Source organism: Moschus berezovskii, chromosome 28, assembly GCF_049115385.1.
Source record: "Moschus berezovskii isolate FMDL1 chromosome 28, NW_MosBer_1.0, whole genome shotgun sequence".
NCBI classification, from domain to species: domain Eukaryota; kingdom Metazoa; phylum Chordata; class Mammalia; order Artiodactyla; family Moschidae; genus Moschus; species Moschus berezovskii.
In genome coordinates, this window is record NC_142487.1 from 17046785 (window position 1) to 17063852 (window position 17068).

Here is a 17068-nt window from a genome sequence, read left to right on the forward strand (position 1 = left end):
GCACAGTCCCTTTTGCTGTGGCCAGAGGGCTCAGTAGTTGCAGCAAGCAGATTCCAGGGTGCAGGAGCTTCAGAAGCTGGAGCCTGTGTGCTCAGTAGTTGTGGAACGTGGACTCAGTAGTTGCAACACAAGGGCTTAGTTGCTCCGCTGCATGTGGGATCTTATTTCCCTGACCAGGGATTGAACCTGAGCCCCTGTATTGCAAAGCAGATTCTTAACCACTGGACCACAAGGGAAGTCCCCTAATTGTAGTTTTTGAGGGAATCTCTATACTGTTCTCCATAGTGGCTTTATCAATTTACATTCCCTCCAAAAGTGTAGGAGGGTTCCTTTCTCTTCACACTCTCTCCACCATTTATTTGTAGACTTTTTGATGATAACCATTCTGACCAGTGTGAGATGATACCTCATTGTAGTTTTAATTTGCATTTCTCTGATAATTAGGGATGTTGGACATATTTCTAATTTTATTTTTATTTCTGCTTACTTGGTTTTATATATAATTTCCTTTATTTTCTAATTAATTTCTAGCCTTAACCATATTTTGTACTTTCATGTATTTCCATAGTTAATGGTGGTTTTCCAAGGTTTTTGAGTTAAATATACAAATTAATACTGTCCAATAGAAGTATAACATGACCCACATATATACCTTTACATTTGATATCATATTGTACTATACCTAGTATATTCATAATTTCAACAATGATCAGTATTTTTTAAATATGAAGCATTTGAATTCTATTTTTAGACTTTATGTAAGTCTTTAAAAACTAGTGTTTATTTTGCACAGACAGCATGTTTCATTTGTTAGAGGCACTTTTAAAGCACTCAGTTGTCCGTTTAGAGGAATATTTGCTTCCTTTTTTAATAACCAAAATATTAACAGTCAAAACTATAACTTTACCTTTTATTATAGCTTTGACCACATCTCATAAGTTTTTATAGCTCTTTATTTCCTAAGTAATCTATTATTGTATATTTGATTTCACTTTATTCTGTCTTTCATTAGGAAAACACCTTTTAAACAAGTAACTGGCTATTTTTTAAATTGTTCTTCATTCTTAGTCCCAGTATGTAATTTGTGCGATCTCTGTATTCTGACATTCATAGTAGAATCGCGGCTTATAATGAGGCTTTTGTCTTATTCATTATGCTATTTTTTAATCATTGAAAGAATTCTAGTGATTTCATTTCCATTACTATCTTTCTGTCTCTTTATGTTTTTTTTTTTTTAATTCTTTCTCCCTCTTTCTTATAAATGGTTTAGCTGCTGACTTTCCTGCCATTTCCATTAAGGAGCTACTCCTCAAGAAAAACCCATCAGTATCAAGCAGTTTTATCAGATGATTTTCATTTTCTAAGATGATTTTTTTAATTTAAATTATTTACTTTTAATTGAAGGATAATTGCTTTACAATATTATTGATTTTTGCCGTATATCAACGTGAATCAGTCATAAGTATATATATGTCCCCTTCCTCTTGAACCACCCTCCCACCCCATCCCATGTTTTTATGTTTTAACAGCTTTTGTTTTATGTGTTTTGAGTCTGCACTACACAGTATATAATGTTATCTATTATGGGTTGTTATTCTTATCTATAAAAATAATTTTTATTTTACTTAATGAATGTTCTCTTGAAAACTGCTTTGATTTTACTTATGCATGCATGCTCAGTCACTCAGTCATGTCCGACTCTCTACAGCCCTTTGGACTGTAGCCCACCAGGCTCCTCTGTCCATGGGATTTCCCACTTCCCAGGCAAGAATACTGGAGTGGGTTGCCATTTCCTTCTCCAGGGGATCATCGCGATCCAGGGATCAAGTCTCCTGCATCTCCTGCATTGAAGGTGGATTCTTTGCTGCTTGAGCCATCAGGAGAGCCTGATTATACTCATGTTTTAATTTTCCTTTGTATCTGCTAGTGCTACCGATGTTTTAGTATTTCTAAAAGGACACTTTTATGTCTATTTCTCATTTATCAGACTTATGAAAGTAGCAATAACATGTGGATCTTAATGATCTAAATTATTCAATCTTGTGTGCTTTACAATCTTCTGTACTTTTCCCACCTCTATTCATCAGCCTTAGTGATTTAAACTTGAATTATTAGGTTACTACTTCTACTATGAACTTTTTCAGATTACATTTAATTATTAAATCTTCTCTCTCGAGGATTTTTTTATATATAATTTTATTTAGTTTTATTTTTAGCTGCACTGGGTCTTTGTTGCTGCATGCGGGCTTTCTCTAGTTGCGGCAAGTGGGGGCTACTCTCTAGTTGCAGTGTGCAGGTTTCTCATTGCAGGGGCTTCTCTTGTTGCAGCTCCCAGGCTCTAGATCTCAGGCTTAGTAGCTGCAACCCACAGGCTTAGTTGCTCCGTGGCATGTGGGATCTTCCCAGACCAGGGATTGAACCAGTGTCCCCTGCACTGCAAGGTGGATTCTTAACCACTGGACCACCAGGGAAGCCCTGTCATGGGGATTATTGCTGGATTTTGACTCAAACTTATGGCCAAAATTAGAAATATTTACTATGACTTAACTTTCTATCTGGTTTCAAGTTTTCACTCCTGGTCCTTCTATACCATGATTTTCTCAGAGTTGAGGAATACATCTTTTTTTGGCTGGACCATGCATTCAAAGCAGGAGACCTAAGAACCATGGGTTCGATCCCTGAGTCAGGAAGATCCCCCGAAGAAGGAAATGGCAACCCACTCCAGTATTCTTGCCTAGAGAATCCCATGGACAGAGGAAACTGGGAGGCTATAGTCCATAGCATCACAAAGAGTCAGATACCACTGAAGCAACTTAGCACGTTCTCATACATTTAAGAGAGTTTTCAATTTTTATCTTTAATTATAGTTTTAAAATAAATAAAGTTTATCATGTCAACCATTTTCTACATGTTTTCAGTCATGTTAAGTGTAGTCATATTGTTATGCAATCAATCCCCAACATTTTTGAATCTTGCAAAACCAAAATTCTAAACCATTAAACAACTCCTCATTGCCCTGTTTTCCTAGCCTCTGGCAGGCAACATTCTATTTTCTGATTCTATAAATCTGACTACTCTGGATAGCTAGATGAGTGGAATCATACAGAATTTGTCTTTTTGCAGCTAGCTTATTTCACTTCAGCATAATAACCTCAAGGTTTATCCGTGTTGTAGCATGTGTTGGAATATTCCAAGATGGAAAAGTATTCTATCATATGTATATACTGCATTCCCTTCATCCATTTGTCTGTCGGTGGACACTTGAATTGCTTCCACCTATTGGCTATCATGAATAACACTGCTATGAACAGGAGTGTGCAAATATCTCTTCAAGATTCTACTTTCAATTCTTTTGTAATATATGCCCAGAAGTGGAATTGTTGGATCATGCTGATAATTCTATTTTTTATTTTTTGAGGAATCACTATACTATTTTCTATAGCAGCTGCACCATTAGTTTTTTTCCTAAAGATGAGTATGTGGGTGGGATTTTTAAAAAACATTTGCTTGTGTAAAATGTCTTTGTCTTGCTTTCACTCATAGCTAGGTATGTTCTTTTCACCTCAAACATGTGAAGAGCTTGCCTCAGTGTCTCTGAATTTTAACATCAATTATAGAAGTATACTGCAACCATATTTTTGTTCCTTTGTAAGAAAACTAGGGTTTTTCTTTTTTTTTTTCTTCAAAGCTCTTTTTAGAATTTTTCTTTTTCCTTGAAATTAAAAAAGAAGTTCTCCTGTTAAGTATAAATAGTGGGGCTCTGGAACACTGTGAACCCTGTTGCCTGAAGAGACAGCTCTTTTGGAGTTTTTTTGTTTGTTTTCAACTTAAAGTTTTTCTGTCTTCATTCCATGTATTCTGATGTCCTTTCTGAAAAGCTCTATAACTCATGTCCACTCTCTCTTCTCTGTCCTTTTCCTCCTCGCTTGTTTTATCTCTTTATTTTCCAAGTCTGTCTCATGTACCACTTTTTCTGCAGCATCCATTCTATCCTTTCCTGCCTCCAATTCGCATTTCATTTTGCTGTGGATTTTCTACTTCTTTGGTTCTCTCCTACCCCCAGTTCCAGTTCCATGCTTCAAATCAGTCTAAGGGTTTTGTTGCTTTTTTAATCTAATCACATTTCACAGAATCCATGTTGTTGTTCTTAAGAGACATACAATCCCACATGTCTGTACTTGGGTTTTTTATTTCATTTATCTTTGGTTTATTGTAGTTGACATTCTTAGAGTTTTGCATTTCCCTTTGATTTTCAAAATAAGGCTCCCCTATTCTGCAGTCTAGTCAAGGCTATGGTTTTTCCCGTGGTCATGTATGGATGCGAGAGTTGGACTATGAAGAAAGCTGATCGCCGAAGAATTGATGCTTTTGAACTGTGGTGTTGGAGAAGACTCTTGAGAGTCCCTTGGACTGCAAGGAGATCCAACCAGTCCATTCTAAAGGGGATCAGTCCTGGGTGTTAATTGGAAGGACTTATGCTAAAATTGAAACTCCAATACTTTGGCCACCTCATGCGACGAGTTGACTCACTGGAAAAGAGTCTGATGCTGGGAGGGATTGGGGGCAGGAGGAGAAGGGGACGACAGAGAATGAGATGGCTGGATGGCATCACCGACTCTGTGGACATGAGTTTGAGTGAACTCCGGGAGTTGGTGATGGACAGGGAGGCCTGGCGTGCTGTGATTCATGGGGTCGCGGAGAGTCGGACACGACTGAGCGACTGAACTGAACTGAACTGATTCTGCAGTGCAGGATTTTTTCCATAGACGCCGTATTTCTTTTCTCCTCCCTTACCCTTGAATGAGAAAGGGTGGGTTTGGCTCTGGTGTTCACCATGCGGATCATCCTTAGAGTTGCTTGGCGTGTGCTCAAGTAATAGTGGGGTCTCCCCTCAGCCCTGAAGCTGGTGGCCTCACATGCTTGTCCCACGTTCAGTTTCCCATATTTAGCAGATGTTCTGTCTTCTAATGAGCTCTGCTGGCCCCAAACAGAATCCTCTCTCCATGCCACTGATTATCAGGAGGAAACTGAGTCAGGCTATTGTTCTTTGATTGGATATAATCATTGTGTAAAAGCTCCATTCCCAGATTTGCACTGTCCTGAGGCTTTTCCTTCCCCAGAGGGCTTTGCCTGAGAACATCATGCCTCTGAGGACTCAGGGAACCTCTTCATCTCCTTCTGCCCCTAAATCTCCAATGACCAGAGTTCGAGCCGTGCTGATGGGAGCTGCCATGGTGCACAGGCACAGGGTCTTGTTGGTAGTTACAGGCTCTTTGCCTCCCAGCCAGGGCAGAGGGAGGACTGCAGTTTAAGCTCCCTCCCCATCTCACCCCTGCCTGGGTCTTATGGGTGGGGGGCCACACTGCTCAGGGAAAATACCATCTCTTGGTGACAGTTAATGGTAAGGACCCTGAAGTGAGCTGTGATCTTCCTTCTTTGTGTTATGGGACTTACATCTGCCTTCACAGGCATTTTTATGGGAGATGGAGAAAGGGTATGTTAGGCACTGATACAGGGGCATTGTTTTAACTCCCACGTTGGCACATTATAAAGGCCTAGCATTGTGGTTCTCAACGATGGCTGTACATTGAAATCACTTGGTACATTTCAAAATGTACCAGGTCCTGGCCCCACCCTGGCCCATGACACAAACCTCTCTGGGGTGGGCTTCAAACATCAGTAGCTTCAGAGTTCCTCTGGTGAGCAAGCAGGGCTGAGAACATTAGCTCAGAGCAAAGAGCAATGGACGGGCTTAGGTTCTCATTCAGGTTAGGTACTGGTGACCTTGGTCAAGTCCTTTCAGCTCTTTGTACCTCAGTTTCCCCCATTCTAAAATGGGAATGGAAATGCCCACCCCTGCTCTGACCACATAAAGATCTAATGGGATAAACAGCAGTTAAGAAGACAGAATCACCAAAAGTCTCATGACTTTGAGGCCAGCAGTATAGCACCCTGGGGTGACCAAAAAAATTGAACACAAGAGGAAACAGGTTGTAGAATCTGATACCATTGCAGGGTCTGGAGCAGCAGGCAAAGTCATTCATTCCTTCACAAGTAACCAGAACACTACAAGGAAGCCCCTATGGGAGCCGCCTATTCCAGATTCTGTACTAGTGAAGAGGTCCCAACTACTTTTGGGATTTCTGGCAGACCATGGTTGTATCAGTTCAGTTCAGTCACTCAGTGATGTCTGACTCTTTGCAACCCCATGGACTGCAGCATGCCAGGCCTCCCTGTCCATCACCAACTCCCGGAGTTCACTCAAACTCATGTCCATAGAGTCGGTGATGCCATCCAGCCATCTCATCCTCTGTCGTCCCCTTCTCCTGCATTCAGTCTTTCGCAACATCAGGGTCTTTTCCAATGAGTCGGTTCTTCACATCAGGTGACCACAGTATTGGACCTTCAGCTTCAGCATCAGTCCCTCCAATGAACACCCAGGATTGATCTCCTTTAGAATGGACTGGTTGGATCTCCTTGCAGTCCAAGGGATTCTCAAGAGTCTTCTCCAACACCACAGTTCAAAAACATCAATTCTTCAGCGCTCAGCTTTCTATATGGTTCAACTCTCACATCCATACATGATGACTATTGAAAAAACCATAGCTTTGACTATACAGACCTTTGTGGGCAAAGTAATGTCTCTACTTTTTAACATGCTGTCTAGGTTTGTCATAGCTTTTCTTCTAAGGAGCAAGCGTCTTTTAATTTCCTGGCTGCAGTCACCATTTGCATTGATTTTGGAGCTCAAGAAAATAAAGTCTCTTACTGTTTCCATTGTTTCCCCATCTATTTGCCATGAAATGATGGACTGGATGCCATGATCTTAGTTTTTTGAATGTTGAGTTTTAGGCCAGCTTTTTCACTCTCCTCTTTCACTTTCATCAAGAGGCTCTTTAGTTCCTCTTCACTTTCTGCCGTAAGGGTAGTGTCATCTACATATCTGAGGTTATTGATATTTCTCCCAGCAATCTTAGTTCCAGCTTGTACATCATCCAGCCCGGCATTTCTCATGATGTACTCTGCATATAACTTAAATAAGCAGGGTGACAATATACAGCCATGATGTACTCCTTTCCCAATTTGTATACAGGTAGACATTTCAGTGGGAAGAGGGTGGCAAGGCAGGAGGCCTGAGAGGTGGGCATGAGACCCATCAGACCTGTGGGTGTGATGCAGGGACAGTCTGGATTGATGCCTTCATGGAAGGTTCAGACTTCAAAAGTGAATAAGAGCTTGGGCTCTGATATACTATTCCAACTTAAAAACATCATTAAAAGGAAGGAAAAAAGTTTGGTCTCTAGAGCTGGTAGACCCTGGGTTCACATCCTGACTTTGCCATCGCCTCATGGCCATGGGTAAATTGCATAACTTCTCTGACCTTGGCTTCACCATCTATAAAATGGTGCAGTAACAGGACCTGCCTCACAGGATCATTGTGACAGTTAAATGAGACAGTACAATTAAGGTGCTGTCATTCAGCCCCTGATTTTGCCACCTGAGGCCCCATATGCCCTTTTAGGATTCTCTATAGCCCATGGAAAAGAAATGCAAAAAAGCAAAATGGCTGTCTGAGGAGGCCTTACAAATAGCTGTGAAAAGAAGAGAAGCGAAAAGCAAAGGAGAAAAGGAAAGATTTAAGCATCTGAATGCAGAGTTCCAAAGAATAGCAAGGAGAGATAAGAAAGCCTTCCTCAGTGATCAATGCAAAGAAATAGAGGAAAACAACAGAATAGGAAAAACAAGAGATCTCTTCAAGAAACTTAGAGATTCCAACAGAACATTTCATGCAAAGATGGGCTTGATAAAGGACAGAAATGGTATGGACCTAACAGAAGCAGAAGATATTAAGAAGAGGTGGCAAGAATACACAGAAGAACTGTACAAAAACGATCTTCACGACCAAGATAGTCACGATAACGTGATCACTGACCTAGAGCCAGACATCTTGGAATGTGAAGTCAAGTGGGCCTTAGAAAGCATCACTACGAACAAAGCTAGTGGAGGTGATGGAATTCCAGTTGAGCTATTTCAAATCTTGAAAGACGATAATGTGAAAGTGCTGCACTCAATATGCCAGCAAATTTGGAAAACTCAGCAGTGGCCACAGGACTGGAAAAGGTCAGTCTTCATTCCAATCCCAAAGAAAGGCAATGCCAAAGAATGCTCGAACTACCGCACAATTGCACTCATCTCACACGCTAGTAAAGTCATGCTCAAAAGTCTCCAAGCCAGGCTTCAGCAATATGTGAACCGTGAACTCCCAGATGTTCAAGCAGGTTTTAGAAAAGGCAGAGGCACCAGAGATCAAATTGCCAACATCCACTGGATCATGGAGAAAGCAAGAGAGTTCCAGAAAAACATCTATTTCTGCTTCATTGACTATGCCAAAGCCTTTGACTGTGTGGTTCACAATAAACTGTGGAACATTCTGAAAGAGATGGGAATACCAGGCCACCTGACCTGCCTCTGAGAAACCTGTATGCAGGTCAGGAAGCAACAGTCAGAACTGTACATGGAACAACAGACTGGTTCCAAATAGGAAAAGGAGTACGTCAAGGTTGTATATTGTCACCTTGCTTATTTAACTTATATGCAGAGTACATCATAAGGAACGCTGGGCTGGAAGAAACACAAGCTGGAATCAAGATTGCTGGGAGAAATATCAATAACCTCAGATATGCAGATGACACCACCCTTATGGCAGAAAGTGAAGAGGAACTCAAAAGCCTCTTGATGAACGTGAAAGAGGAGAGTGAAAAGGTTGGCTTGAAGCTCAACATTCAGAAAACAAAGATCATGGCATCTGGTCCCATCACTTCATGGGAAATAGATGGAAAAACAGTGGAAACAGTGTCAGACTTTATTTTTTTGGGCTCCAAAATTACTGCAGATGCTGATTGCAGCCATGAAATTAAAAGACGCTTGCTCCTTGGAAGGAAAGTTATGACCAACCTAGATAGTATATTAAAAGGCAGAGACATTACTTTGTCAACAAAGGTCCGTCTAGTCAAGGCAATGGTTTTTCCCGTGGTCATGTATGGTCATGTATGGATGTGAGAGTTGGACTGTGAAGAAAGCTGATCGCCGAAGAATTGATGCTTTTGAAGACTGGTGCTGGAGAAGACTCTTGAGAGTCCCTTGTACTGCAAGGAGATCCAACCAGTCCATTCTAAAGGAGATCAATCCTGGGTGTTCATTGGAAGGACTGATGCTGAAGCTGAAACTGCAATACTTTGGCCACCTCATGCAACGAGTTGACTCACTGGAAAAAAACTCTGATGCTGGGAAAGGTTGGGGGCGGGAAGAGACGGGGACGACAGAGAATGAGATGGCTGGATGGCATCACCGACTCTGTGGACATGAGTTTGAGTGAATTCCGGGAGTTGGTGATGGACAGGGAGGCCTGGCGTGCTGTGATTCATGGGGTCGTGGAGAGTCGGACACAACTGAGCGACTGAACTGAACTGAACTGAACTGGTAGCACTTTCATCACACACAAGGGACAGGCATTAACCAAGTCATCCAGGAAGACCTTCCATCACTGGAGATTCTGAGATTCAGCACTGAGGAGAATGATCAGCCAAAAGAAGCTGTGGAAAGGGTGCTGGACTGTGGGAATGACTGGTGTCACAGAATGTGGTGACACATTCTGGTGTCACACCAGAATGACTGGTGTGAGTGTGACAACCTGTTCCCTCCTGGGTTCTATTTCTTTTGTCAGTACAATCATCCAGAGCCAGAATCTTGTCTTTGAGTCTTCCCTTTCCATCACATCCACGGCTCACCGCTTAGCAAGTACTATTTACCTTGACATGGTCTCTTGTACCAATCTTGTATCAGTCAGCTACTGCCCCTTAACAAACAACCACAGGAGTTTCAGTGGCAATCCTGTACCAATCAGCTACTGCTGCTCAGCATCCAGCCATAGAAATCTCCGTGGCACACAGTAGTAAGTATTAAGGTGACGTGTATGCATGTTGGCCAGGAGTTTCCTGATCTCGGTTAGGTCTGGGTGGGGCCCTCCATTTTTCTCTGACCCTCCTCCTGGGACCATCGGCCAGCCCAGAGACGGTCTTCTCACAATGATGGAAGAAGCATAGGAGAGTAACTGTAAATACTTAAGGCCCCTTCAGGCTTGGGATCAGAACTGACACCCTGTCACTTCTGCCTCTTCCTGCTGACCAAGGCAAGTCACATGGCTAACACAAAGACAAAGGGAGGGGAAATATGTCTTAAACATAACCTAACCTACCACAGATTCTTATCCTTCAACTGCCAGAGAGTTCAGGTTTTTATTTCATTCTGTCTGGACTTTTGCAGTGGCCTCCTTTCTGGTCTCCACACCTATGCTATATTAACCTTCTAAAGAGCACAGGTATGACGATGGCATTTCAGTGACTCCCCAGAACCTTCCCTATCAACCAGCACATGGAACGCAACTCCTTGGCTGGCTTCAGTTATCCACACTCTAGTCCCAACTTTCTTTTCCCCCACCCTGCCCCCATTTTCCTCTCCACCTCACCTACGCTGGGGTGATTGTTATTGTTGTTTAGCCGCTAAGTCATATCCAACTCTTTTGTGACCCCATGGACTGTAGCCCACCAGTCTGCTCTTTCCGTGAGACTTTCCAGGCAAGAATACTGGAGTAGGTTGCCATTTCTTCTCCAGGGGATCTTCCCGACTCAGGGATCGAACCCGAGTCTCCTGCCTTGGCAGGTGAGTTCTTTACCACTGAGCCACCAGGGAAGCCCACTGACACTGGGGACAGACTGGCAAATGCCTCCCTGTTTCCCAAACACCCATGTTACCCCTCCCCACACCTTGCCTGTTGTCATCACTCCTCCTGAAATACCCCCAATTCCCAGGTCAGAATCTCAACTCTTCCACGGTGCTGATTTCCATTTGAAAGGAGTAACTCCTACCTCAGATGTCCTCCAAAGTCTTTTTATCTGGATCCGCCTCATACACAAACACACGCATACACTGGCTTTTAGTATCTTCTGTCTTACATCACAGTTGTGAATGAACATGTCTTATCCTACCCTCTAGAACAGCGCCTGGCATGCAGCGATGCACTGATATTTTTAAGGAGGATGAATGAATGGATGCTTCTAGTTTTTCTTCTGTGCCCTAGGACCCTGGCTGGCAGGGGCCATAGCTGTGTCTTATAGCCCAGTGCTGCGGCCAAGATGCCCACTGCTGGATGTATGGTCACCCTGCCTGCTGCAAGGGCCTGATGTGGAGATTAGCAAAGGAGATAGTTTAGCCACGGGGAGGAGGTGGTGACTGGGAAGTGTTGTCTCCCCTTTATCTCATCCCCTCCAGCTCGCTCTCTGGGTCAGTGAGGCAAGGCTGTGCAGTCATTTCAGCCGTGCCCTACTCTGTGCGACCCTATGGACTGTAGCCTCCCAGGCTCCTCTGTCCCTGGGATTCTCCAGGCAAGGATACTGAAGTGGGCTGCCACGCCCTTCTCCATGGGAATCTTCCGGACCCAGGGATGGAACCCGAGTCTCTTCTCCCACACTGGCAGGCGGGTTCTTTACCACTAGTGCCTCCTGGGAGGCCCAAGGGAAGGCTGCCCGGGCTCCTCAGTCTGGGGACACTGAAGAAGAGGTGCCACGGCCAAAGGTCAAGGTGGTCTTTCTGCCCACCAGCGAGTCCTCGGCCTTCGCGCTTCAGCCACGGGGCCCCCATTCGCCTCCTTGCGGCAGTCACGGGGTTTACCAGTTGCTCGGACCCAGCCCTAGCCAGAAGGTACCATAGTGGAGTGGGGTGGTCCCCGGGCCCCCTCCTAGCCCCGCGCGGCTGACGGGGTCTCTTGTGCCTCTGCAGAAGGACTTCACGGTGCGGGAGGAGCTGCAGCAGCAGGACGTGGAGCGCTGGCTGGGCTTCATCACCTTCCTGTGCGAGGTCTTCGGCACCATGCGCAGCAGCACGGGCGAGCCCTTCCGCGTGCTGGTCTGCCCCATCTACACCTGCCTCAGGGAGGTAAGCCGCTGCCCGGCCCTAACCACGCGCCTCTCCTGCTCCCGGGTGCCAGGAGCGCGAGAAGGCTCGAACCACATAAAGCGATCAATCACTTGGTTAAGAGAAAGGGAACTCCGGTGCTTCTGTTTACTCTAGCCAGGTTTTTGTTTATTGAGTTTACGTGAAAGGAAATAGTTCCCCAAAGGAAAGTAGTATGAACTCGGACTGTTGTCCGTTCATGCTCTAGAACACTGCCTGCAGAATGCAGGTCTATAGAAAATATCGTTATCTGAGTGAATAGATCTTGGGACTGGATGGTCTTACCGCTGAATTATTTGTTTTTAAAAAATAGTTGCTTCTACATGGCCTCTGAAAAAGAGGAAAATGAGGGTGATCAGGAGACTTCTAAGAAGCAAGAAGTCAGTGGGGGACTGTGTCCTACCAGGTACCGTAATCCACTGTGGACAGTCACCCTCGGTGGCTCTCTGGGGTAGAAATGAAGGAACAAACACGGAAGCTGTTGATGTGTCCAGTGAGGGGCTTGTGGCTCAGAACATGGGAATGAGACGGGAACAGGATGAAGGCCATTGGCATTCCAGTTATATCTTTGAGTTGGAACCAAGAGGACTTGCTGACGTGTGATCCCAAGGAGGGAGGATGCTGTGTGGGGTCCTCGTTTATCAGCATGCTGGCACCATTTCCTGAAGAGAGATAAATAGATGGGGGTGAAAACCAGGGATTTGGGTGCCCGTTGGCTATCCCCAGGCTCCTCTCTGTCTGCATTGCTCAAGTACAGTTGTCTGATGAGCCGGAAGAGGTCAGCCCTGGGGACACAGTGTCAACCTGTACCTGCTGCTGGGGACCCACCCAGGGGTGGGTGGGGGTGGCAGAGATGGAGTGGAGGAGGGGGACGAGGCCAACAGGCGGGAAACAAGCCGGAAGGGGCGATCAGCACAGGCTTCATCCGGTGGGGACCGGTCAGCCCACACCTCCCAGATGCTGGCCCCACCCACCCTCAGCAGCTGATCCCAAGGTGTGGGGAGGGGCAACCTCTGGGGAATCTGTGGGACCAGGGCAGAGAAGTGGCCTGGGTCTGGCAACAGGGAGGGGCACCACGGTGTCCGCGGAGTGAGCATACACTGGGGAGTTCAGGGGAGGTGAGGGCGTGAATGGGGACAAGTTTTTGGAGAAATATTTCTGTGAAAGGCCCCAGGGAAGGGGGACTTGTCAAGAGATACTTTTGTGTTTCTGAAAGAAAGATAATAGAGCAATCTTAAGAGAAGGGAGAGGGTATCTGTAAATGTTTTTGAAGTATCCATTTATAGAAAAATAGCACGTTCATTCCAGGCTGCGTGGATCCACATGAAAGCAGAGCACGCAGGCCTCTCCTGGGTGCTTTGTGACCCCATAAGCTCCTGCCACTCCACGGAGCCAGAGATGCTTCTTGACAGATGTACTTGAATTCAGACTTGTTTCTCAGATTCAGTCAATGGCCTCTTCCAACTTGATTCCGCTCTCCAGGTGTTCTTAGCTCAGACCACAGTACCAAGACAGGCCATGGCTATGCTTTGTGCATCCCTTTGGGGTGCCTTGAAGTTAGCCCCCTTGGGGACAGGGGGCTGGCCCGGATGGCCTCTTGGGGTCCCCTGTCCTTGTCTGAGTTTCCCTGCACCCCAACAACCTGCCTCAAGGTGGGGAGCAGCACAGTTACTGGGCGATGACCTGGATTGTCCAAACACTTTCCCTCTGCGCGATCTGGGCACCTCCTGGTGTTGCTGTCACCTGCTTCCCCAGGCAGGAAGTGAGGCTGCAGCTGAGCCCTGGCCCTGGCTGCCAAGACACCTCTGACACCGCCTGAGGTAGTGCGAACCTTCTGGTGTGAGATCCAGAAGGTGCCAAGAGGTCTGCACAGACCAGAAATGAGGAGCCCCCCGAACGCCCACTTGTTGGTTGCATTAAACTCCTCAGGGTGGTATCACCCAGGCCTGTGGTAAACTTGAAGGGTAAATAAATTATCGATGGCTTTCACCGTTTGGTAAAGAGGAAACCACCGTCCCACGTTCCATCCTATCTGCTTGAGGCCACACGGGGAGACCCCTGAGTTCTTAGAGTCAGCTGCTGCCTCCTCTACCTGATTACACATACACACATACCCAGGCCTGACCCACGTCCTTCCAAAGCAGGATGAGCCAGTTCTCAGATGTTTCTAGAAGCCAGAATCATCGCTGCTGCCTTTCTCTGTGCTGGACAAGTTTAGGCTCTTCCCCCAGGGCCATGCAGATGGCTGATCCCAAATGTACAGAGCCTACCCTGTCCAGAGGTCCTCCCAACTGCCAGAACCACCCCCAGGCTGGCATCTCTGGCTGCCCCCTAGACACATCCCAAGTCAAGCCTCAGAGCCTCCAACAGGATGTACCAGCAGCACCCCAAACCCTCCTGCTCAGTCCCCATCCTCACGTGGCCCAGACCCAGCCTTTCTGCTCCCCCAGTGGCCAGGCAGCCATCCCAGGGCTCCCCAATTACCCTTTCTCAGCATCATGGGGACCCCCACTGCATCCACTGCTTCGGCACCTCCCACCACGGCTTCCCCTCCTCTCCTTTCTTCCATGGCCCTGAGCCGAACACAAATCCACGGGTCATCTTTGGTGCAAAGAGTCTCATTTGGAACAAACCTAAGGAAGAAGAAGATACAAAATCCTCAGTCTCAGGGTCTTTGGGCTCATGGAGGCCACCTTCACTGGACGTGGAGCTCAGTCAGATTGAGCCTGTGCTTTACCCCTTCAGGCTGGGGGACACCCAGCTCTCTGAGAGCTGCCCTGCCCTAGAACGAGGCCCATGGGTGTTTGCTTTCACACTCTGACCTTGTTAAATTAACCTTCTCTCAAGTCACCCAAGTTGGACTCTGTCCTTGAAGTCTCTCTCTCTGGCCCTGAAACCTTCCCTGCCGGCCCAGCTCAAATCTCTTCTTCTGGAACCACCTCCTGTCCCCACATCCCACCAGATGCACCAGGGGCTCCTCCTGGGGGAGGCTCCGCACTCTGTCCTTTTGACATCACCCTCGAGGATTCTTTAGTATTGATAACAGCTCAGTGGAAGGCATTGTCCAAAGCACTTCATACATTCTTCTGTCTCTTAACTGGGGCAACACCCTGAAGACTATCATCCCCATTTTCCAGAGAACAGAGAGGTCAGACAGCTTGCTCATGGCCACACAGCTAGTGGGAGCAGAGTCATTATCAGAATTCAGATCTGACCACCCAAGTCCCTGCTCCTAAACCTCCTGCTTCACTGCCTTACGAATCGAACAGGAGCAGCTCTCTTTCTATTCTCGTCCACACCCAACGCCTGCTCCGTGGCGGAAGCCAAAAAGATCTTTGTGGAATTGATTCTGTTTTTGCCATAAATAGCATGTGCCAATCAGAGATCCTCTTCGGGAGATGGAGAATAATTTTCAGTGGGCTCTTCAATTGTGTAAGAACAAATTGTTTCTGCCAAGATGATTTTCCAAGGGATTGAGGAATATTATTGGTGACCAGAAACTATGTGAGTCTCCTTGCCCTCCTGTTTACAGCTTATATTTGCCTCATGAGCTCTTTTTAATGTTTTAAAATGTTTCTCATGGTAAGAACACTTAAGACCTACTCTCTTATCAGATTTTTAAGTGCACAATACAGTATCATTATCTGTAGGCATAACGTTGTACAACAGATCTCTAGAATTTATTCATCTGGCATCACTGAAATTTTATACCCGGTGATTAGCAATCCCCACTTCCTCCTTCCCCCAGCCTCTGGCAATTCCCATTCTTGTCTTTGTTTCTATGAGTTTGACTAGTTTAGATCCCTCCTATAAATGGCAGCTGCAGTGTGTGTGCACGGCGTGTCCAACTCTGCGACCCCATGAACTGTAGCCCACCAGGTTCCTCTGTCCTTGGGATTTTTCAGGCAAGAATACTGGAGCAGGTGGCCGTTTTCTCCTCCTGGGGATCTTCCCGACCCAGGGACTGAACCTGCTTCTCCTGCTTCTCCTGCGTTGGCAGGCAGATTCTTCGCCACTGAGCCTCACAGAAACATGTAGTATCTGTCCTTTTGTAGCTACTGATTACACTTGGCATGATGTCTTCCAGATTCAAACATCTTGTCCCATATTATGAATGTCCTTCTTTTTAAAGGCTGAAGAGTATTCCATTGTGTGTATAGATCACATCTTAAAATCTTTTTATCTGTTAGCATTTAGACTGTTTCCACATTGGATGCTGTGAATAGTGTTGCAGTGAACACGGAAGTGCTAATGTCTCTTCCAGATCTTGATTTCAGTATTTTTAAAGAAATACCCAGGGTGGGACTGCTGGATAATATTCTGTAGAAGTTCTATTTGTGTGTGTGTGTGTGTGTGTGTGTGTAACCTTCCTACTGTTTTCCCTTGAAGGTGTACCATTTTGCATTCCCATCAACAATGTATAAGAGATCTAATTTCTTAACAGTTTTCACCTTTTGTAGTTATACATATGGGTGTGTTTATTACAGCCTTCCTAACAGGTCTGAGATGGTTTTGACTTGCATTTCCTTGATGATTAGTGACCTTGAGCATCTTTTTATATACCTATTGACTGTTATGTCTTCTTTGAAAAAATGTCTGTTCAAATCTTTAGCCCATTTAAAACTTCTGGTTATTAGCTTCTTTTGCTTTGGGGTTGTAGGAGCCCCTGTTTTCTGAACACTAACCCCTTGTCAGACATATGTTCACAAGTACTCCCTCCCATTCTGTAGGTTGTCTTTTTACTCTGTTGTGTCCTTCGCTGTTCAGAAGCTTTTCAGTTTGACGTAGTCCTGCTTGTCTCTTTCTGCTTTTGTGATTTGGGTGTCATATCCATGAAATCACTGCTGAGACTAATTCATGAGACTTTTTCCATATGTTTTTTTCAAGGAGTGATAGTTTCAGGTGTTGTGTTACAAGTCTTTAACCCATTTTGGAGTTTATTTTTGTATAGTGTAAGAGTCCGGTTTCATTCATTTGCATGTGGCCATCCAATTTTCCCAGCATCATTTGAAGAGACCACGCTTTCCCCATTTTGTTCTTCCAGCATCTTTGTCTGAAT

At 45.4% G+C, this 17068-nt stretch overlaps 1 protein-coding gene across 3 annotated transcripts in view; it reads left to right on the forward strand.

Annotated features, from left to right (window-relative positions):
- Positions 1-17068, forward strand: part of CTIF (cap binding complex dependent translation initiation factor) — a 324563-nt gene that overhangs the window by 271047 nt on the left and 36448 nt on the right. For all 3 annotated transcript variants that reach the window (XM_055417328.2, XM_055417332.2, XM_055417329.2), the window contains exon 10: positions 11836-11991. In XM_055417328.2, coding sequence (XP_055273303.1) covers positions 11836-11991 — 156 coding nt within the window. The remainder of the gene's footprint in view (positions 1-11835; positions 11992-17068) is intronic.